The 20,443-nt window shown below is 45.9% G+C and overlaps 6 protein-coding genes and 1 long non-coding RNA gene across 9 annotated transcripts; 1 reads left to right on the plus strand and 6 right to left on the minus strand.

The window, feature by feature from the left end:
* Positions 1-58: 58 nt before the first annotated feature.
* Positions 59-5,864, minus strand: LOC136194906 (brefeldin A-inhibited guanine nucleotide-exchange protein 3-like). The gene is made up of 15 exons (XM_065984157.1): positions 5,782-5,864; positions 5,697-5,730; positions 5,560-5,647; positions 5,341-5,508; positions 5,223-5,285; positions 5,056-5,157; positions 4,861-4,925; positions 4,462-4,807; positions 4,312-4,400; positions 3,696-4,230; positions 2,565-3,560; positions 2,154-2,333; positions 1,297-2,096; positions 1,014-1,242; positions 59-963 (listed from the first exon to the last, which is right to left on the minus strand). Exons 1-15 carry the CDS (start codon positions 5,858-5,860, stop codon positions 187-189), a joined length of 4,551 nt encoding a protein of 1,516 aa, XP_065840229.1. The 5' UTR covers positions 5,861-5,864; the 3' UTR covers positions 59-186.
* Positions 5,865-6,307: 443 nt separating this feature from the next.
* LOC136194908 (uncharacterized) lies at positions 6,308-8,071 on the minus strand. The gene is made up of 3 exons (XM_065984161.1): positions 7,982-8,071; positions 7,589-7,926; positions 6,308-7,534 (listed from the first exon to the last, which is right to left on the minus strand). The coding sequence occupies exons 1-3, from the start codon at positions 8,022-8,024 to the stop codon at positions 6,482-6,484; spliced, it is 1,434 nt and encodes a 477-aa protein (XP_065840233.1). The 5' UTR covers positions 8,025-8,071; the 3' UTR covers positions 6,308-6,481.
* Positions 8,072-9,072: 1,001 nt separating this feature from the next.
* On the minus strand, positions 9,073-11,207 carry LOC136194334 (uncharacterized). The gene is made up of 3 exons (XM_065983414.1): positions 10,643-11,207; positions 10,398-10,583; positions 9,073-10,335 (listed from the first exon to the last, which is right to left on the minus strand). Exons 1-3 carry the CDS (start codon positions 11,063-11,065, stop codon positions 9,163-9,165), a joined length of 1,782 nt encoding a protein of 593 aa, XP_065839486.1. The 5' UTR covers positions 11,066-11,207; the 3' UTR covers positions 9,073-9,162.
* Positions 11,051-13,611, minus strand: LOC136194335 (ankyrin-3-like). Of its 3 annotated transcripts, none has more exons than XM_065983416.1 (15): positions 13,500-13,611; positions 13,317-13,452; positions 13,119-13,271; positions 12,975-13,070; positions 12,827-12,925; positions 12,670-12,774; positions 12,517-12,612; positions 12,318-12,473; positions 12,169-12,267; positions 11,992-12,117; positions 11,773-11,937; positions 11,637-11,726; positions 11,482-11,586; positions 11,371-11,433; positions 11,051-11,297 (listed from the first exon to the last, which is right to left on the minus strand). In XM_065983416.1, the coding sequence occupies exons 1-15, from the start codon at positions 13,559-13,561 to the stop codon at positions 11,169-11,171; spliced, it is 1,680 nt and encodes a 559-aa protein (XP_065839488.1). In that variant the 5' UTR covers positions 13,562-13,611; the 3' UTR covers positions 11,051-11,168. The 3 variants fall into 3 exon arrangements, with proteins under 3 accessions (XP_065839488.1, XP_065839487.1, XP_065839489.1); XM_065983415.1 differs by having other exon boundaries at positions 11,986-12,117; XM_065983417.1 differs by lacking the exon at positions 13,500-13,611 and having other exon boundaries at positions 11,986-12,117; positions 13,119-13,240; positions 13,317-13,338.
* Positions 13,612-14,555: 944 nt separating this feature from the next.
* LOC136194541 (uncharacterized) lies at positions 14,556-16,253 on the minus strand. The gene is made up of 3 exons (XM_065983707.1): positions 16,189-16,253; positions 15,803-16,143; positions 14,556-15,748 (listed from the first exon to the last, which is right to left on the minus strand). The coding sequence occupies exons 1-3, from the start codon at positions 16,190-16,192 to the stop codon at positions 14,678-14,680; spliced, it is 1,416 nt and encodes a 471-aa protein (XP_065839779.1). The 5' UTR covers positions 16,193-16,253; the 3' UTR covers positions 14,556-14,677.
* A 326-nt stretch (positions 16,254-16,579) lies between these two features.
* Positions 16,580-17,310, plus strand: LOC136194913 (uncharacterized). Its single transcript, XR_010671724.1, has 3 exons — positions 16,580-16,656; positions 16,720-16,874; positions 17,241-17,310. It is a non-coding gene; the product is annotated as an uncharacterized lncRNA (long non-coding RNA).
* On the minus strand, positions 16,983-20,327 carry LOC136194910 (uncharacterized). Its single transcript, XM_065984164.1, has 8 exons — positions 20,242-20,327; positions 20,157-20,190; positions 20,020-20,107; positions 19,799-19,966; positions 19,681-19,743; positions 19,508-19,609; positions 17,479-19,418; positions 16,983-17,425 (listed from the first exon to the last, which is right to left on the minus strand). The coding sequence occupies exons 1-8, from the start codon at positions 20,318-20,320 to the stop codon at positions 17,167-17,169; spliced, it is 2,733 nt and encodes a 910-aa protein (XP_065840236.1). The 5' UTR covers positions 20,321-20,327; the 3' UTR covers positions 16,983-17,166.
* Between the last annotated feature and the right edge of the window lie 116 nt (positions 20,328-20,443).

The following is a 20,443-nucleotide window of genomic DNA, read 5'->3' on the forward strand; positions in this document are numbered from 1 at the left end:
ATACGGTATAAATATAAAACTAAGACACTTGTATACTTCTCTATCCGTGCCAGAAAGAAAGAATCCTCTGTAGTTATATTAGTGAGAAGGAAAATAATTTGCATTTTTACAAACGCTATACTGCTAAGCAAAAGAGAAGCTCTTTAGCAAATGCTACAAACGCAAACTAGCTAGAACGATTTCATCTCAATCAAGCTTCTGTAGAATTACTACTGCTCCTACTTGAGCAAGAAATTTCTCGATTGACAATTTAAGCGCATGGGACTCCATCAGGCTCACCAACTGAACAAAGGAAGGATAAGCTACAGAGAGAGCCGGACGAAAGACAGTGACTGGTAAAGCAGTAACAAAATCGACAACCGAAGCGACGCAGTTCTCCCACAGAGAAACGAGCAACATCCGCTCATTCGAAGACCACAGATCATTGTGACGAATCATGAAACGGACGAAATGAGAAACGACGAGCTGACAACATTCTTCCAGAGAGAATGAAACCCATTCGGAAAATTGATTCTTCGAAGTGGCGACTTGCTGAACTGAACGAAGGTACAGCCTGAGGGCTGCTGTAACTTCTTTTCCCATCGACAGAACGCCTTTTTTTAGACCTAACGTTTTTTGCAACAGAAGGCGAAGACCGGGACGAGCCTCGAACTTGATTGCCACGACAATCGTCTCCTTTAGAGCCGACGTTACTGAAGGGAAGACGCTCTCACTAAAGCCAACAGGAATCTGAGAATTATCTCCGAAGAATATCTCGTGGAGAAACTGAAGCAAGAGCTGGTGAACAAGTAGACTCACCACGATGCGCCTCGACGATAGACGAATCTTCGCTTCGTCGGCGTTACTCGTCGAAATGACGAGATGCAAGGAGTGGCAGGCAATTGAACTTGCCTCGAGTTGACGTAGCTTCTTCCTCTCGGTTTCAGGCGTGCTCTGCATTTCTTCTTCACCGTACATGAGAACCTAATCGAGATTATTTGCTCGAAAGATAGACAAAGCCTATTTCTTTGTACTTGTTCTGCTAGTTCCAAGGCTCGGCGTGCTGTCGCGATGTCGGTATCTTTTCTCTTGACAACCTGAACGCTATTGTCCTTTCCTCGAATGCTGCCGTCACCCTCGGCAAACTGGCGAATGAGAGAGACGATAGGTGACCGAGTAATAGACAAGGCCTCAGTAAGATGCGACGAAACGCTCTGCCACGTAGCGAAGTCGAATTGAGCTCCACACGAAACAAGTAAGTGTCTAGCAAAGACATCGTTAGATAAAAAGGAACAAACAAAATGCTAGTTAACTTGCCTGAACGTCGAGCATCCTAGTCGTGCCACTTTTTCCTCCTCTTGCTTGAGGCAAACTAGTATCACTTTCGATATTGAATCAATTAATCGACGAGAAGCGGTCGAGTCGTGCTCGTTCACGTCGCGAAAAGAGTCGACGATCATTTCGACGACGGATCCAAACGTGAGGCAAAAGTTCGCCAACGAATCGTCGTCCCACCGAGCCGACTGCACCCACGTTCCAATAGACGCCAACACGACGTCGACGAGCGCCATGACGTATAAACGTCGATCGGGAGATTTGAGAACGACGACCAAAATGTCTCGCAATTCCGCCACCAACGCGGGATCGACGGCTCGACGACACTGAACGACCGCTTCGACGATTCCGCACAGAAGCAAGCCCCACACGGTGACAATACCATTCTCGTCGTTCCACGCGTCGCAGTCGACAACGGGTAGGCGAATTCGGTTGGCCCCGCGCATCTTCGGCGGTGCACGCATCAGATTCACCGAAGCGAGGCGATGGGCGAAGCGTGTCAGGCAACTTCGGACGGATAAGCGATCGTCGCCATCGACTTGCAGCGCGTGCGAATCGTCGGCGACGAGCTTGACCAAGCATTGGACGCACGGCACGGCCGCCGCGGAGAACACGGAGACTTTGCCGGATCGGAGAACGGCGGCGATGAGTTCGAGTGCGACGCTGGCGACGGCGTCGTTTGCCGTCGTGCGAACGGCGCGGAGAGTTCGGAAGACGGACTGCCAACCCGACTGAATGCAATCCATTGATTGTTCGACCAAGTCGCAGAGGGAGGAGATCACCTGGTAGGCAAGGAAACGGATACGTTTAGAGTGCTGAAACGTAACGTTCGGACTTACCTGGTGCTGTGTGTCACCGTCGCACATCTGCAATGCTATGAGGTTTTCGAGCGGACGAAGGAGCGTCTCCTGCGTCGAGAATCCCGATCTTTCCGTTCGGTGCGCTAGGATGGAGCTGATTATCGTGTGCAACGACGAGACGGACGCCTTGGCAACGCGACGAACCGAATGACAAGCAGCCTAAGAAGAAAAAAAAAACAGGTGGAAAAGTGCGTAGTAATAAAAACGGCGCGATAGCTCTAATAAAACCACGTAGACAGCACGTGCTACGTAAACTTACGAACATCGTTATACAGAGTGCAGACGTTTTGCACGTGTGTACGAGATCCGGTCACTAACAACGCGATTGTGGCCGTATGCATGGATTTGGGTACGTAACCTGGTTACAGAGATATCCTCGAGATGACTTACCTCTACCAGATAGTCCGCTACGGAGTGCCAAATGTTGCAGACAAAAATCAACGGTTTTGACTCGTCGTCAGCGCATTTCATCAAAACGTGAGCAATCCGACTCAATTCTCCAGTCGGAGGACCTTCGTCTTCGGAGAGAAAATAGCCTTCGTTTGCAAATAATTGTCGACGTGAGAAGGAGGACAAAGCGCCGATGAATCGTCTCAGTTGATTCAAATTCAAAACGTCGGCAGCGTGACGAAACAGGGCGTCAACGAGCGACGTCAGAATGCAAACGGCACTTGCCGTTTCGCCGTAGTCAAGTAAACGTCCCGGATTATCGTCCCCTTTCGCACGACGACGAACTAGAAGCAAATCGGCGACAGTCGACTCGATCGTCGTCGGCGATTTCACCCCGGAAGCGAATAAGGCGCGTTCGACGGCGGCAACGTGGGCGCAGCACTTGAACACGTGACTCCAACATTCGGCGTCGCACGTGACGGCCGTGTCGAGAAGCACTTCCATGCAGAGCGCGTGGGCGGCGACGAGTCGATTCGCCGGCGCGATGCCGTCCGCGCACGCGACGTCGACCATGAGCTCGAACGCGGTGGAACAGCGCGACTGCATGTCGAGTGCGGCGCACAGGCGCGCGCCGCGCGTCAAACCGTCGAGACACGTGGGTATGAGGGATTTGGTTGGGGAGCGTTTTGCGAGCGATCGGCGCGAGGCTGAGGGAGGGTTGCGAAGGGGCACGGCGAGAATTTCGAGTAGGCTAGGCCAGGAGAGGTCTAGTAGGGCTCGCGCTGCGCTTCTTGATGCGTCGTCGCCGGCAAAGTGGGCGCGCTTTCCGCTTTCGGTTGGGTCGAGGCTTTTGAGTGTTTGCGAGAGAGGACGAGACTCGGCGACGTCGGCGACGATAATTCGGCGAGTCGCTAGCAGTTGCGCGAGGCAGTCCGTCCAGTCTAAGGGAACGTAGTGATTCGATGCGAGATCATCGAAAATTTGTCGAAATTCGACCTAAAGAAAAGAAGAATCAATAGAAAGAGAAACAGAGAGCAGGGCAAAGGAAAGTCACTAAGGTCTATCCATGTACACGATATGAGAAATTATTGCAGAGCTGATCACAGACCCCTATGGGAGATATCTCATTACCTGAATCATCAGCACTGAAACGGAGGAGCCATCATAGTGACCTCGTCGAGCCAGTTTGTCGCTGAGAAGCAAAGACGCGTAGGCGGCGGCGTACGGTACGTCGGCACTGAGAAAAAGGCTGCGAGCTCGACTGTCGCTTTCGCCTGAACTCGCGGCGTGATGATGAAAGTATCCGGAAGCGAAATCCTGAACGGCTTCGTCCATAGCGACGACCGACGAAGCGGCAACGAGCGACGGAATGAGAGACGAAAGACGCGTCAGAAAGTCTTCGGCTAAGTCCAATGCTGAATCGTCTGCTGCTGAGGAGGACGTCGTCGTTTTGACCATCTCTTCGTTTTCACCAACGCCGTCGTTGTCGCCGGATGGGTGAGACGGCGGAGGAGACGGATCGAAGGAAGAGTTTGGCTCTTGAGTCGATTTGTCGCATTTAATCAGAACGGCAATAGTCGATAGAAGGTTGATGGCAAACAGGACGCTTGGCTCCAAGCCAACGTGACCACCAAGCTTTGCCGTTTCAACGACGGCCGGTAAGAGTCTAAACAAAATAAAAAGAAATTACAATTCCCCTTATATTTATTATCTAAACAATAAGGAAATTACAACTCCCCGTACTTACTGTCTAAACAAATCTACGTCCACGTCACCGAGTACGTCACCGCTTTTAGGACCAGCAAACTTTAGTAATAGTTCCTTAGAAGAGACAATCTAAATCCAGAATAGATAACTGTCCAGACGTAAGGCGTAAGTCGTACCACCAAACGTTTACCTCATTGAGACTATTAACTATTGGAATGATTCGTTGCTGGACGCTTGGATCGATGATCAAATGATGGAAGATCGATGCTATTGATGACGTCATTTGTGGGACGCTTCCAAAGTGTCTTACCATCTGATTTGCAACGGAGCAGCATCGCTGAATACAGAGCTTCGGTATCTTGAACGAGACGACAGGTTTTCCCTTCGTCTCATCCTTCCTTAGTAAATGACAGAGAACAGGTGCGAGACTGCTCTGCGCAGCGTCAATGAATTTTGGAGAATGATGAGGCGGACTCTTGGATAGAAGTTCGAAGAGAAAAGATAGCCAATGGTTCATGGCGTCCGCTTCTTTGTCCCTGAGACGGAAAGGAGAGTAAGTAGAAAGATCACTAGCATTTCGTGATCTTACAAATGTAAAGATGTCAACTTCTCGGAACAAAATTGAATAACAGCCACAAAGCACGTGTCATTTGACTGCATAAAGAAATTGTACTGCAATTGGTTGCTTGAATACTTTACACAGAAGGGAGTATCCGCACCGGAGAAACGTTTGAGGGGTCGTGCATATAAACTACTGCAAACTATAAGCCCAACCAACGTTTACCTCCAACAGATTAATAATTTTGCTTTGAATTTGACTTAATCCCGTTAGGCAAGCTGACGTCAAATTGGCGCTCCCTTTGAAACCCAACATCGTTATAAAAGTCTAAAGAGAACATGTCAGCGAAGTCATTAGGAAGGAATAACTGGCTGAATAACAGTGGGACATGCCTTAACAACTGCTACAGTCTGACTATCTCTCAAACCAAGACCAATGACATAACCAAGGAGAAGCTACAAAGCAAAGACTGAACATGTGATATTTTTTTCTTATCCGCACTCATCTTGCCTTGACAACGCGTATCAGCATGTCGGCATTGTTCGCATACAAGCCGTACTGATTGACAAGCAAATCAAACACAGAAGAAAGATTCGATTCCGAAGAAAGAGCCCCTTCATTTTGGACATTTTCCACCAAATCTGGACTGGATTCCCTTGGCAACGTGCCAATCAACACCTAGGAGAGCCGTTTAGGAAAATGAAAGTGGAGTTAGACGTTCAGTTTCACTTCCAGTCCGTCGAGTGCGATCGACGCGATTTTCGCGTTTCGAGTAAGAAACGACTGCGTCAAGATGTGTAATAAAGCAGTGGACTCACTAAATAGGCGCTATCATGGACCGAAAAGCCCCTATCATTCGGTTCTACTTTGTTGCTGACGTTCCTTCCGTTCGCTTGGAGTCTAAAAGCGATTCTGTGGAGCGTAAAACGACTCTTCAGACAGATTGCTTACTTAGAACTTGATCGCATGCATCTCTGACGGTCGGAAGCCTTGCCGCACTGCTCGACAAACGCCTCAAAACGCTTTCCATTCCTTTAGCGTGCGCGACGTGTTCTGAAAACAGGGATAGCTTCCCCACTCTTCCCTGGCTTGCAACCCTTCGGCAACCTTCCAATTTCTGTTCGTGGCGTCGCCCTTTCTTGAAACTCTTCGTCTTCTTTCTTATGCGTTGGTTGAACGTATTTCAAGACGAGCAAAGATTTTGATTACCGTATTACGATCCAATTTTTTATCATGCGGGCTCTAAAAAATTGATTGTTTTGACTTTTTTCTCCTACGGGTCAGGAACATACAAGTGGATGCATTATCTTTCTCGTGCTGTATCATTTTCTGAATGTGGAAAGTAGAGCAAGCATCCTTACTATTTCCTGAAGACAGCAATCGTCTGATATTTAGCATCTACTGTACGCATTTGAAGCGTTTCTTAGACACTTGAAACGTAGAAATGCAGAGAGTCGATGTGTTGCATACGTACAACGACTCCAGTTTCAATATTAAACTTCTGCGTTTTCACAAGCAACTAGTTGACAAACGCATAACATTACCACGACACATACTCTACTCAAGGAAACACTACGACAACCTGGTACTCATTTTTCAAAACATCTACCATGCATTACATTCCACGTACTGTCTGTAAATCAGTGATATGTTAGTCAAGCTCTTCGCGAAGCACTCGACGGCACGCCTTTTGCAGAGCCTCGCTTTTCATCAAATCCGCAATTTGTGCGTACTCCGACACGGATTCGGTTGACACATCTAGAATCATGTACTTGAGACATTGATCTCTCAAATCTGTAGCGAGATAATAGTCAGCAGCTAGACAAACTTCGGTCACAATAGGCGCGCACATCGAAACGTCAACAGTGTCGGTGAACAGATAAAGCAGCACCAACCGGAAAGCATCATATGAATACTGAGAAACAGGAATGCGTTTCACGCCTTCCGAACATTGGGAAGACTCCGCGAAAAAACCGGATAGAAGCATTCGACGGAAAAACTCGCTTCGCAAACAGAGCACAACTCGCGGGACGCGAATTGTTTTGGCATCGACTTCGAAAACGATGTCGTCTGGAGATGCCAAATCTTCATTGTCAAGTAGTTCAGCATAACTTGAGGCAAACTTGGCTGTTGGGCAGCGACGAAAAGCCTTGCGGGCATCAGGTCTGAGAGCAGTAACAATTATAGTTGAAGGATCTTGAAATAAATAAACGGTGTAATCGTCGTCATTCAGGAGCCGTGTGTAATCTTCAAAGTACATGTCTGTAAAAGACCAGAATTTTTCGTCTTCCTCGTTCCCACTCAAACTTAGTCTACGTAAGTATGTGTAGCCAAAAACGTACACGCTGTTGAGTTTGCTGCTGTAACCGACGATAAACTCGTCCGGCGCCTCTTCTATGGTCTTAATACAAGACCCTGCTCCATCACGTATCTCGCTGACGGTAATTCCCTCACACAAAATGAGGCAGCCTTTGGGACCGTTATAAAGATTCAAAACAATCCACCACAGGGAAACATCTGCTAAGGCAACTTGGGCAATGACTGTCACATTGCCATCTGGCGCAACCCTATATATTCGAAACATCCCATTGTCCTCACGCATATCAAGAAACACGACAGATCGGTCCTCCCTCACGAGAATGCTCAGCGGCTTCAGAGCATTGTCAACGCCACCAGCCAACGTCGTAACCACGCCGTCGTGAATCTAAGAAACGCAAGATCTCACGTTTGTTGGGCATAAAACAAATAGCGGGCCTACTTTTCGTATTCGTCCATTTTCAACGTCGGACACATATACCGTTCTGCTATATTGATCGACAGCCAGTCGAGCAGGATCATGAAAGAGCGCCTCTGTTGAAGGCCCATCTTTATAGCCTTCCTCGTTAGCAACGCCAGCAAAGGAATGCGCATTGACGTACAGATCATCGTCGTCAGAAAAATCCGCCGTGTCAAAACTCCGAGTCGTATCGACGTCAATTTGCCAAATGCATTGAGATCGTATGTCTGCTACCAAAAGCAGGTCGTCAAGCAAAGCAAGGTCATCCACGCTAACTATCTTGTCGCTTCTCAGCCAAATATGGGGTGGCGGATCACGATCTAAGGGACAAATAAGGTAGTCTAGTCTACAAGTACACATATTCCGCGCGCTCACTCATTGCCGTTAGCTGTAATAGCTCTAATCTAGTGTAATCCATTCCAGCCGTAGATGCTCTCGCTCTTTTCTTTTTCGCAACTCGCTGAGACTACGCATGCGTCGCACGTAACCGGGAGATTCACGAAGAAAAGCGGAATCCGCAAATTTTAGAGCCATCCTTCGGTTTTAACCGCTGGGAAGACACGGACTGCTTGCTTTTTCAAAGGTAAGAGGCGCGTTTGCCTTTGCCAAAGCTGTTGCAGCTCGGCTATCTTCCCCTTCGATCGTCAATTAGATACGTAGACGCTCTTCCCCTTTCGCTGCACAACGGAACGGACTATTAAGTCGTTTGATTTAGATTTAACTCGTTGTCTTTGCACTTTGAAGGCGGATTAACTTCAACGGCGTCATGATAAGAAATCGCTCTGCCGTGAAAATTATGACAGGGTCTATTGATGCGCTCAGAGCTCAGAACAAGGATTGTACATTCCTTGCTCGGAAAGATAGTCTACCACGCTTCGCCGCGACGCGTTTTCCCTTCGAAAAACTTGACAAATAGCCCTTATTGGGTTTATATGGCTCCTTTCATATGTGTGAGACGAGACATTTAGGAAGAAAGGGAATTAACTGTCGGCATAATGAAGGGGAAAAAGGAAGTCGTCGATCTAGCTATAAATGTAGGTTAGTGCCAAGCTGGCGAGTGTGGTATTAGGGGTCCGGAGTTTGAGCCTCAAACCACGTGCTCAATTAAACTCTAGAGGAATCTATGGAGTGGGAGTACACTGTAGGACCACTATCGATAGCCTATCATAGGTCCTGCTTATAGTAACTATACAATGAAACTACCTTATATTACTGTCATCTGTCCTGGTAGGGTAAAAGTCTTTTCAAGCAAAACCATGGAAAAGCCGTTTACCCTAGAATACACGAAACAGTGTCCTTTATTCCTGCCGTACTGCTTTGCCTATCAACTGGACAAGTCCAATAGCCTGTGTGTTAGCGCGTGTTAGCACGAATGTAGCGCTCTTCTGCAAGCAAGACGCTCGCCTGCGTCGTTCAACTTATTGCTTAATTAATTAATTAATAAAATGTAAACTACAAATCGCACGTAAGTATAAAGCGGTTACCGTAAACTACATACCAAGACAAAAACATGCGCTAATTAATTTTCATACCAGTAACCTTGTACGCATGCATATCTACAACAGCGAAGACGTCACTTTTTTGTACCTCTCTTCAATGATTCTCTTGCTTATGGACGACTCCGTACAGGCCAACAAGACCTTTTTCACAAGAGGATGCTCCGTTTTCGCCGTCCATTTCTCCAGCGCTAGTTGAAGACTCACTTTGTTGCTATGGTTCCCTCGACGTATTTCCGTCACGGCTTCCGCCGACAAGAGGAAGCAACAGATCTCTTCCCATTTCGAGCTCGCTCCCGAACAAATTGCCGCAATCAGATCTTCGGTAACGACGCTGTCTTCGGGAGGAAAACGCCCTCCGTGCTTCGAATCTCCGTCTCGGATATGGCGAGGAAAACGAAGACGGCTAATTCGAATGTGAGGATAGGTGGCATCCCGAGCTTTTCTTGCTTTTACAATTGCGGTGTTGCTCTTGCACGACTTGACGTCGTCCCTATCGTACACGGCCACCTCCGAACTGTGACTCTCAAGGTCGTCGCTGTCCAAATAGCACCATTCCATTGGAGTACCATTTGCTTTATCGCTTCGAACCGACTCGACAGTGCGTTTTATGTCTTCAAGTGTATTCTTTGCTACTAATTCGCCTCCTTTCGAACAGCGGACAATCACGTCGACGGCATCATTTTCACTTGTTATTTCGACGAGGCATTCGACGAAATGACTTTCACCGGACACTTCGAGTTTGAACCCGTCTTTCCACAGAATCATGCGATATCCCGAAATAGCAGCACAGCGACTTTGAAGAACGGGAAAAAGCGAAGGTGGAATGGCATCCGTCTTAGGATGAGAAACTCTGTAGCGACGACCGCGGTAGACAACCATGTCGTCTCTCTTTTCCCACACCCGAGCCGGTTTTGATTCCTTGATTAGGCAAGGAACGTGATAGGAGTGGGGGCCATCTTTACCTTCAATTTGGCAAATGAGATCAAGATCGAGCATCACCCGAATTGCTTCATCCGCAGTGAACGACGCACACGGAAGATCTCGCTCCCATTGCTTTTCCTGAAATAACTCGAGCGCTACCCCTATGTCATCTCGATTCACTCGGCCCGTGTCGTCGTCGACGGCGCTGATGTAGAATTCGTCGGGATCGGAGAGGATCGGTCCTAGAAGATTGGTTACCAAAAGCGACGGCTCTAGATAGATTTGTTCAAGAGTGCGAAAATACAGAATCTGCGGAGAAACGCAACTTTTTGCGCAAAGTAAGAGCACAAATAATTAAACGTTTAGCTTACAGTTCCCGAATCGTGAAGGTTTTGGGCCAATAATTTAATTGGCAGGTCTCTGATGAGAGGTCGACGAAGGCGATGTTCGACAATGCTTCTAAACTCTTCTAACTTCAGGAACCGGTTATCTCCGATGAAATAGTTTAAAATAAGCGATCTGCAATCCTCGCACACCTTAGGAACAGGATCCGCTTTCTATGAGAACGGCCGCAACCGTAGTTTCCAAAGTTAAAACGCAAAGATTTAGACTATACCTGAATAAGCTCTTCCCTGATTCTTTTCAGTTCGGATCGAAACGAAATCATAGCCAGCGACTGCCCCTTCTTGCAGTCCACCTCGACAACGCCGCCCAAACAGAAGATTCCCCCAAACTCTTTAATAACATTTGTCACGTGAATTCGAAATGCGCCCGAAGGTTTCATGTCGGCGTCCGGATTATCTCCCGTCCTCTTGTTGCCAACGACGACGATCGTGATGCCGGAGACGATTGTTTTTCTCGCCGACTTCAAAAAAGCGAGCCATCGTCTCACTTCCGCTATCACTTCTTTCATTGCCCGCCTTTTACCATTTCCATCGTCTATGTCGACGACGCAGATGAAAATGGTCAAGGCAAAGCGGAACAAAATAGCATGCGCGACGCGGAACGGATAGTGACCGCCAAAGTCCCAGATGGACATCAGGCCCACCCCGTCCACTTTCTTGTTGTGTACATCGACTCCGGCCGTTCGATCAAGTTCGTCTGATCAGAGATAATCTCTGGTCTGATTCGCTCTCGCTCGACTACGGCGCGATGCCACACAAAGAATTCGTGAGGGTAGTTTTTCCGGCCATCGGTTCGCCGACGAGACACGTTTGAACGCATTCCGGTTGAACTCGTTCGCTGTCAATCCGGAATGATAGCATTTGCTTCTAAATATTTCAAAATGACTGTTGCATTTTTGCGGCCAGGAATAAAAAAAATAACACACAAAAGGTAGCTTACATATTCGGCTCGCAGAAATACTTGCATTTCGTCTTTAGCTGTCTCGTGAGGTTTCATTCCGTCCTGATTACAAGTCTATAAGAATGTCGGTTTTCTTCGAAGAAAACTTACATCGTTTTCAGCTTCGAGCGATAGACCGAGATTCAGCAAATATTGAAGAACTGACGGAGAATGTGTCATAGACTTTCCATAGAGATGTAGCAACGAGTTTTTGCTCTGAAACATTTAAATTGCCTAATATGTCCAGTTTAAAAAAAGGAAGCTACCTTATCAACTACTTGGTAATTTGCATTGTGCTGTACCAACCACTTTAAATTTTCCAGACTTGAGCATCGCATGATTGGTGTACACCCATCCTAAAGCTTTTAATAGCAAATAATAAGATCGCTTGTAACTCATTACCTTATCCTTATCCTCCAGATTCGCCCCATCACGCAATAGATGGTCAAGAGACAATGGAGAGCCGTAACGAACAGCCCAGTGAATAACACCAGGCATTTTAGCAACAAGAAGTTTTTCAGCAACAAAGGAATCAAACGCTTCTTTTGCTCTATCTGTATCGAATCCCTGAAATAAGAACATCATACAGACTAAGCAAAAGAGTACTGTACCCACATTTACATTGTCACTAAATGCCAATCCAGAGAATTCAATTTTCAGCTCCGCAATAGCTTTTGCAATGTCTTTTGCAACATCAATGTCTTGATCGTCATTATCAAACATTACCCACATCAAAGTGGTCCCGGTCTAAAACGGCTATTCAAGAACATGCGTTTATTACAGTGTACTTAATAATACGTTGATGTCAAATTTCGGCTGGACACCGAATTCTAATAGTTTTCTAGCCAATCCAAAATTCCTCCACAAACAAGCCAAAGACAATGGTGTACATCTTCCCTACACATGTGCTAAAATAAGATAAAAACAGCAGGTAAGCAGAATCTTACCCAGGGATTGTGGCCGGGAACCAATAAGAAAGGGACGTTCGCGTCTATCATTCCAATAGGCACTTTTTCTACTAGCTGGACTAAGAAATCGATTCGATCGCTTTCTTCTTTATGAGTCGATTGAGCAAGGAAATGAAACACGTTCCACCCGCTACCCTGCAAATATTTATAGAACAGGAAGATGTATTCAACCGCTTACATCTGTACTCAAAAGCCAAAATTCTCTTTTACAAAGCCAATCAACTACGTCAATTTGCACACCCTTAACAGCCCAGTGAATTGCTGACACTCCATACTAAAGAAAGGTAAAATCAGCAAAAATGAATTCCTCTTGCATTATTCTCTAACAAACCTCAGTTGTATAGTAGGGATTGAGTTGGGCATCATTTTTCATGTATTTAAGCCAAAGTTTCACCATTTTTAGCCCGCCAAAACAAGCGTAGAAAAACAGAGGAGCCTACAAGGTAGCCAATTCAATAATAACTAAATATGTCAATTTTCTTTCTTACTCTGTCATCCGGTTCATCTACACATGCTTTCTTCATAAAACTTTCTGCTATCTGAATGCGTCCATTTGCAAATGCCAATTTCAAGGCCGTCGTTCCTCTCTAAGTAAAACAACAAGTTGCGTAATACGCTAATGACATTTCGTATTACTAAATTAGGTGAAATCTTTGCTCCATTCTCCACAAGCAATTCTACAGCAGATTCATCCCCAATGACACAAGCCACCATCAGAGGTGTAAGACTAGTCTAATTCAATATTTCGTATTGTGCAAAAATATCTCAAATAAATCTTACCCCGAGCCCACCTGACTCAAAATAATAATTTGACGCGTTTTCCTTAATAATACAAACTTCGTCATAAACTGCTGCCCCTCGTCTGATTAATTCCTTCAAAATCTCAAATTTTCTTTTCAACACTGCAACAGTTATCAAACTCCAGCTGTGCCCCTAATTTAACAGCTCGTATACAGCCCGTATACAGCAAACTCTCACCCTAATCCGATCTTCTCCGCAAATCAACTCTTTATTTACGTACACTCGACTCAAATCAACTTTTCCGCTTGAAATAATTTCTTTTACGCTTTGTAGATCTCCTTTTTCCACGCAACTGTACAGGCGTTCTTCTTTTCTACAAGAACTGATCGTTTCGTTGATTATGCTGCTGATCTTACTCACTCCCAATCGCTTTTTTTGTCGCAAGAGATGCCGCTAAACTCTTCCAAATATTTACCTGCCATGATAATATCGAAAAGAAGCCGCGCAGCAAAGAGAACTCAAGAAGTTTCCAGAACCACGTGATTTTCCTTCGAAGTCGAGTTCCCGTACCAACAAGAAGCGTGTTCTTTTTGGGCCCTTGCTGCGCCTGTACAGCATATCTATGGGTGCAGTGTGGGTGGATTACGTGGACGAGGAGAAAGGGCAAACCTACTGTACATCGATTCACGGAGGCGATAAGAGAGAAATGGAGCAAAAAATCGATCTTGCCGCCGTCGAAGCATAAACAGACGAAAAAATGTCTATGAAGACGAAATTGAATCCGAAAATGTCGGGTACGAAGAATACGAGCTAATTTGTGTCGTCGACGAACTAGGGCAGATTCATTATTCCTATTAGGGATCTAAAACGAAAACGGCAAGTGATGAGGTTGTGTCACGGGAAGGGAAGGATGACTCTCGGCAGCGCTCATAGAGAAAGATTGCAGGCAATTTAATTAATTAATTAATTAATTAATTAATTAAGCTACGGTTTGCAAAAGGAATTACCATTAGGGGAGCCGGCGCGGAATTTACGTCGTCTTCCGTTTCTAGCCAACGTCGCCCGGGCATTTCCATGCCAACGCAGAGTCCACCTGACGTGCATTTGTCTGAATACGGCATCGTCGCAAGAGATGTTGTCGTGAGTCGTCCGCTGAAAACTACACTGATCAGGATCACAAACCTTGAAGCCAAACTACAGTTTACCCCTAGAACAGAACAGCATTCTTTAGGTGAGGAACACGAGATTGAATTGCCAGAATTTGGAAAATAGAGTAAACGCCCTTATTATTTCCAGAAGAGGCAGTAATCGTCAATCGTCTGATATTTAGCATCTACTCTACGTGTTTGAAGAGTTTCTTAGACACTTGAAACGTAGAAATACAGAGAGTCGATGTGTGGCATACAACGACTCCAGTTTCAATATTAGACTTCTGCGTTTTCACAAGCAACTAGTGGACTAGTTGACAAACGCATAACAACACAACACACACTCTACTAAAGAATACACTACAACAACCTGATACCCATTTTTCAAAAACATCTTCCTTGCACAACTGAACATTCCACTGTCTGTATATCCGAGGGTTCAGTGATATGTTAGTCAAGCTTTCCGCCAAGCACTCGACGGCACGCCTTTTGCAGAGCCTCGCTTCTCATCAAATCCGCAACTTGTGCGTACTCTGACACGGATTGGGTTGACACATCTAGAATCATGTACTTGAGACATTGATCTCTCAAATCCGTAGCGAGATAATAGTCAGCAGCTAGACAAACTTCGGTCACAATAGGCGCGCACATCGAAACGTCAACAGTGCCGGTGAACAGATAAAGCAGCACCAACCGGAAAGCATCATACGAATACTGAGAAACAGGAATTCGTTTCACGCCTTTCGAACGTTGGGAAGACTCCGCGAAAAAATCGGATAGAAGCATTCGACGAAAAAACTCGCTTCGCAAACAGAGCACATTTCGCGGGACACGAATTGTTTTGGCATCGACTTCGAAAACGATGTCGTCTGGAGATGCCAAATCGTCACTGTCAAGTAGCTGAGCATAACTTGAGGCAAAAGTGGCTGTTGGGCGGCGATGAAAAGCTTTGCGGGCATCAGGTCTGAGAGGAGCAACAACTATAGTTGAAGGACGTTGAAATGAATAAACGGTGTAATCGTCGTCAATCAGGAACCGTGAGAACGCTTCAAACCATTCTTCATGTATATAAGACCAGCAATTTTCGTCTTTCTTGTCCCCACTCACACTTAGTCTACGCAAGTCCATGCAGCCGCAAACTTTGAAAACGTACACGCTGTTGAGTTTGCTGCTGTAACCGGCGATCAATTCGTCGTTGGCTATCGTCTTAATGCAAGACACTGCTCCATTGCGTATCTCGTTGACGGCCCCTTCCTCACACAAAATGAGGCAGCCTTTGGGACCGTTATAAAGTTTCAAAGCAGCGACAAACCACGAAAACCATCCCTGGGAAACATCTAAGGCAACTTGGGCAATGACTGTCACATTGCCATCTAGCGCAACCCTACATACTCGAACTTTCTCATTGTCGTGATGTATATCAAGAAACACGACAGATTTGTCCTCCCTTACGAGAATGCTCAGTGGCTTCAGAGCATTGTCAACGCCACCAGCCAACGTCGTAACCACGCCGTCGTGAATCTGAGAAACGCAAGATCTCACGTTTGTTGAGCATGAAACAAATAGCGGGCCTACTTTTCGTATTCGTCCATTTTCAACATCGGACACATATACCGTTCTGCTATATTGATCGACAGCCAGTCGAGCAGGATCATGAAAGAGTGCCTCTGTTGAAAGCCCATCTTTATAGCCTTTCTTCTTAGCAACGCCAGCAAAGGAATCCGTATTGACGTACAGTCGGTACAGATCTTGGACGCAAGAAAAATCCACTACGTCAACACTCTTATCGACGTCAATGCGCCAAATGCAATGAGATTCCGTGTCTGCCAGCAAAAGCTGGTCGTCAAGAAAAGCAAGGTCATCCACGCTAACTATCTTGTCGCTTTTCAGCCAAATATGGGGTGGCGGATCACAATCTATGTGAAAAATAAGGTGCAAGTAGACATATGCCGCACGCTTACTCATTGCGGCTAGCTCTTTTTCACTGTAATCCAGTGTAATCCAGATCTTTTCTTTTGCAACTCGCTGAGACCACGCATGCGTCCACGCAGGACTTTCGTCGCACGCATCCGGGAGACCTACTTGAAAGCTCGCAGAAGGAATCCGCAAATTTTGGAGCCATCCTGCGGTTTTACCCGTTAGGAAGACACGGACTGCTTGCTTTTTCAAAGGTAAGAGGCGCGTATGCCTTTGTCAAAGCTGTTGCAGCTTGGCTATCGTCCCCTTCGATTGTCAATTAGCTACGTATAGACGCTCTTCCCCTTTCGCTGCACAGCGAAACGGACTCTTAAGCCATTTTATTTAGATTTACTCCGCACTTTGAAGGCGAACTTCAACGGCGTTGTGATAAGAAATCGCTCTCCATGAAAGTTATGTGGCAGGGTCTATTCATGCTAAGAGCACAGAGCAAGGATTCCTTGCTCGGAAAGGTAGTCTACCACGCTTCGCCGCAACACGTTTTCCCTTTGAAAAAACTTGACAATTATATATAGCCTCCTTTCACATACGTGAGACATTCTGGAGAGCGAGTTAATTCAGAAAGAAAGGGAATTAACTGTCGGCTGAACGCAAAGCGGAGCGGCAGCGACGACGTCTAAGCAAAGACCCCTTTGTTCGAGTTTTTGATAAGACAAGGGCATCTTGCTAGGTTAGTGCCAAGCTGGCGAGTGTGTAATTAGGGGTCCGGAGTTTGAGCCTCAAACCACGTGCTCAATTAAACTCTAGAGGAATCGATGAAGTGGGAGTTGGACCGCTATCAATAGATCGTGGTTATATTATAATACATAGAAGAGATATCACTATCACAGTCACAGAATAAAGCTTGAGAGACACGAAAACGGAATAGAGTTTGTGATACGTGCAAATTCACTAATTTTGTAGTAGGTTGACATGCGAAGATGCACCATCCAGTTGAAAGTTTTGATGCACAATTGTATTGATTAGTTGAGGCCTTCCTCGTCCAACACTTGCTCAATCGCATTTGCAACGACTGAAAATTTTGGTCTCGTTTTAGATTCGTGAGACCAGCAGAGCTGTATCAATTTGGACAACGCAATCGGGACATGGTCTGGTATAGAAGGACGTCTGTGATGTAGAGCAATAGCAGCTTTAGTCTCTTCTCTAGTGCAGTTTGCCAAATCGTCGTACTCTTCATATGGAGCGCTTCTTGTCAGTATTTCCCACAAGACGATTCCAAAGCTAAAAGAGGTACCGTTACATATAAACGAATCAAACAGAGAATAATTATATACCTGTACACGTCTGCCGAAGATCCGTAGGCTTTTTTCAGAAGAACTTCAGGGGACGTCCAGTACAAAGTTCCGATGTGCCATACTGTCATCTCTTCAACTTCGCTGTGAAACAGCTTCATCTCTATTTCACTGCGATGCGACGTGTGGTTTCTTTTCTTTGGCCTTGTCTCCTTTCCCTCTTTTTGTGCCATTCTTGCGCATCCAAAGTCGGCTACCTTAACGACCCAATTTTGGTCAACCAGTAGATTTGCCGTTTTCAAATCGCGATGAATTCGCGGAGGACTTTGGCCATGTAGATACTCCATTCCGCGAGCAGCGTCAAGCGCAAACCTAAGTTTTCTTTCCATTGACAAAGGCGCAGAAGACAGCAAAATGTTCTTTAGCGATCCTCTCTCCGCAAATTCAATAACCAGGAACGGTCCGTTGCTCGCAGCAAATTTTCCGGCTCCGAAGAACCGTACAACGTTTTTGTGACCGAGTAGAGTCATGATTTCAATTTCCCTTGCAAATTGTAGCAACACTCGCTTGTCAAGTTCCGCAATGTCCATCAGCAGCTCTTTGATTGCTACGTATGACATTCCTCTGTACTTGGCTTTGTGAACCTTGCTATATCCACCGCGACAAGTTGTATCAATTCTTTCTTCCAATTCTATCTCTTCTTCGGGAATGTTGAAAGTTTTTCTCATGTCTTTGAGTATTCTTTTTCGATTCTCATTGCGTTTCTGATGCTTGTAAGCAAACACAAGCATCAGAGTAAGCATAGACGATGCTATTATAACTCCGGCTCCTAATAGATAGTATGTTGGAAACTGACAAGTTGCTCCAGTAAATCCAGCGTTACACTGACAAGTCACCTTATGTTTGATTCTTTCATCTCCTTGGTACGTCAGAAAGCAGCTTCCGTGAACGCAATAATTGCTAGAGCAAGTGCAGTTTTGCAAGCTCTCTGCATTAGAATAGAGCGTTGTTGAACCGACAGGACAGTGCTCACATTGATTTGACCCGGCTGATGCGTACGTTGCTACGTCGCAGCTTCTGCACGGATTTTTTCTGAAGAACGTGCTGTATTCGCCTGCCGGACATCCTGGGTGCGGCAAAAGTAGAAGGGGCGGAAAGTTCACGTCCACGTCCTCTGGCTCTGCTGTACTAAACGTTCCAAGTGAAATGACAGCATCGTGATAATTATGAAGCGAAGACTGAAGAACGCCTTCGGAAACCGACCCTAATGCTATCCGCCGTATGGAACTGGTTTTCCACGTACTTGTGTCCAGTAGAAAAGCTCGAGATTTCTTTTCAGGCTGGCGAGGATCAGCCGACTGAGTGTATATCAGACTGACAGCGAATTTGTTACCTATAAGTGTCCCCGCACTAAAACATTGTGTTTTCGCTTTACTTCTCGGTGGCAAATGAGAAGTGGAATCATCTCCAGTAACATTTTTTGGAGTCCATAGCATCTTCTTCATATCAAAGATCCACAAAACGTTGTCAGAGCAAGTCGCTTCGCTGCGAACGTATCCTCCAAACAGCAAAATCCGGCTGTTATCAATAGCAGCTAAAACGGCGTGAAATCGTGGCTGTGGTCTCCAACATTCGCCAACGTTTGCACATCTTTTGGAGAGTTTCTTCCACGTAGCAACATTGCGCTTGTTTAAAGTAAGAAGCCACAGATCATTTGTCGGGCGCAAAGAATACCGATGAGTAATAACTAATCCTCCGAAAAGCAAGACGGATCCGTTCTGCATAGACGTCATGTTGCAGAGAAGACGGAATGGGGGTTGCGTCCCCCACGAGACGTACCTAATCCATATCCTTTTTTCTATATCAAAGCCCCACAAGTCTTTTCGTAGCATCTGTTCTAGCATGGCTATGTTGTTCCTAGGAGCACGAAATATGGCTTCACCAAAGTTAAACCATAGACTGCTTCCACCGGTTACAATACTCTACACAAAAGGGAGTGTCCGCACTGGAGAAACGTTCGAGGGGTCGTACATATAAACTACTGCAAACTATAAGCCCAACCAACGTTTACCTCCAACAGATTAATTATTTTGCTTTGAATTTGACTTAATCCCGTTAGGCAAGCTGACGTCAAATTGGCGCTCCCTTTGAAACCCAACATCGTTATAAAAGTCTAAAGAGAACATGTCAGCGAAGTCGTCAGGGAGGAATAACTGGCTGAATAACAGTGGAACATGACCATACCTTAACAACTGCTACAGTCTGGCTATCTCTCAAACCAAGACCAATGACATACCCAAGGAGAAGCTACAAAGCAAAGACTGAACATCTGATATTTTTTTCTTATCCGCACTCATCTTGCCTTGACAACGCGTATCAGTATTTCGGCATTGTTCGCATACAAGCCGTACTGATTGACAAGCAAATCAAACACAGAAGAGAGATTCGATTCCGAAGAAAGAGCCCCTTCATTTTGGACATTTTCCACCAAATCTGGACTGGATTCCTTTGGCAACGTGCCAATCAACACCTAGGAGAGCCGTTTAGGATAAAATGAAAGTGGAATTAGACGTTCAGTTTCACTTCCAGTCCGTCGAGTGCGATCGACGCGATTTTCGCGTTTCGAGTAAGAAACGACTGCGTCAAGATGTGTAATAGAGCCGTGGACTCGCTAAATAGGCGCTATCATGAACCGAAAAGCCCCTATCATTCGGTTCTACTTCGTTGCTGACGTTCCTTCCGTTCGCTTGGAGTCTAAAAGCGATTCTGTGGAGCGTAAAACGACACTTCAGACAGATTGCTTACTTAGAACTTGATCGCATGCATCTCTGACGGTCGGAAGCCTTGCCGCATTGCTCGACAAACGCCTCAAAACGCTTTCCATTCCTTTAACGTGCGCTCCGTGCACCCTCCTTCGGTTCCGATATCTTTTTCATGCACTAGCTTATTTTGATTTCATGATCGAATTTCTATTATATCATGTGGGCTCTAAAAATTGATTGTTTCG

The sequence above is a fragment of the Oscarella lobularis genome, chromosome 13 (genome assembly GCF_947507565.1).
Source record: "Oscarella lobularis chromosome 13, ooOscLobu1.1, whole genome shotgun sequence".
Classification (NCBI taxonomy): Eukaryota; Metazoa; Porifera; class Homoscleromorpha; order Homosclerophorida; family Oscarellidae; genus Oscarella; species Oscarella lobularis.

What these genes read in the sequence shown, in the direction of transcription:
- LOC136194906 (XM_065984157.1), bottom strand. Translation starts at nt 5,860, where the DNA reads ATGGAAAGCGTTTTGAGGCGTTTGTCGAGCAGTGCGGCAAGGCTTCCG. An exon ending in AAATTATTAATCTGTTGGAG is followed by an intron (nt 4,926 to 5,055) that starts GTAAACGTTGGT and finishes TTCTTTATGCAG; the next exon opens with TCAAATGACACGTGCTTTGT. An exon ending in TAGTTAATAGTCTCAATGAG is followed by an intron (nt 4,401 to 4,461) that starts GTAAACGTTTGG and finishes TTCTGGATTTAG; the next exon opens with ATTGTCTCTTCTAAGGAACT.
- LOC136194908 (XM_065984161.1), bottom strand. Translation starts at nt 8,024, where the DNA reads ATGGATTACACTAGATTAGAGCTATTACAGCTAACGGCAATGA. An exon ending in ATTACAGCTAACGGCAATGA is followed by an intron (nt 7,927 to 7,981) that starts GTGAGCGCGCGG and finishes TTTGTCCCTTAG; the next exon opens with ATCGTGATCCGCCACCCCAT. An exon ending in AAAATGGACGAATACGAAAA is followed by an intron (nt 7,535 to 7,588) that starts GTAGGCCCGCTA and finishes TGCGTTTCTTAG; the next exon opens with ATTCACGACGGCGTGGTTAC.
- LOC136194334 (XM_065983414.1), bottom strand. Translation starts at nt 11,065, where the DNA reads ATGTCCATCTGGGACTTTGGCGGTCACTATCCGTTCCGCGTCGCGCAT. An exon ending in TCAGGGAAGAGCTTATTCAG is followed by an intron (nt 10,584 to 10,642) that starts GTATAGTCTAAA and finishes CCGTTCTCATAG; the next exon opens with AAAGCGGATCCTGTTCCTAA. An exon ending in ACCTTCACGATTCGGGAACT is followed by an intron (nt 10,336 to 10,397) that starts GTAAGCTAAACG and finishes GTTTCTCCGCAG; the next exon opens with ATTCTGTATTTTCGCACTCT.
- LOC136194335 (XM_065983415.1), bottom strand. Translation starts at nt 13,561, where the DNA reads ATGGCAGGTAAATATTTGGAAGAGTTTAGCGGCATCTCTTGCGACAAA. An exon ending in CATTTAGTGACAATGTAAAT is followed by an intron (nt 11,938 to 11,985) that starts GTGGGTACAGTA and finishes TTCTTATTTCAG; the next exon opens with GGATTCGATACAGATAGAGC. An exon ending in CGCTCGAAGCTGAAAACGAT is followed by an intron (nt 11,434 to 11,481) that starts GTAAGTTTTCTT and finishes ACTTGTAATCAG; the next exon opens with GACGGAATGAAACCTCACGA.
- LOC136194541 (XM_065983707.1), bottom strand. An exon ending in AAAATGGACGAATACGAAAA is followed by an intron (nt 15,749 to 15,802) that starts GTAGGCCCGCTA and finishes TGCGTTTCTCAG; the next exon opens with ATTCACGACGGCGTGGTTAC.
- LOC136194910 (XM_065984164.1), bottom strand. Translation starts at nt 20,320, where the DNA reads ATGGAAAGCGTTTTGAGGCGTTTGTCGAGCAATGCGGCAAGGCTTCCG. An exon ending in TGCATGCGATCAAGTTCTAA is followed by an intron (nt 20,191 to 20,241) that starts GTAAGCAATCTG and finishes AATCGCTTTTAG; the next exon opens with ACTCCAAGCGAACGGAAGGA. An exon ending in TACTGATACGCGTTGTCAAG is followed by an intron (nt 19,744 to 19,798) that starts GCAAGATGAGTG and finishes TTTGCTTTGTAG; the next exon opens with CTTCTCCTTGGGTATGTCAT.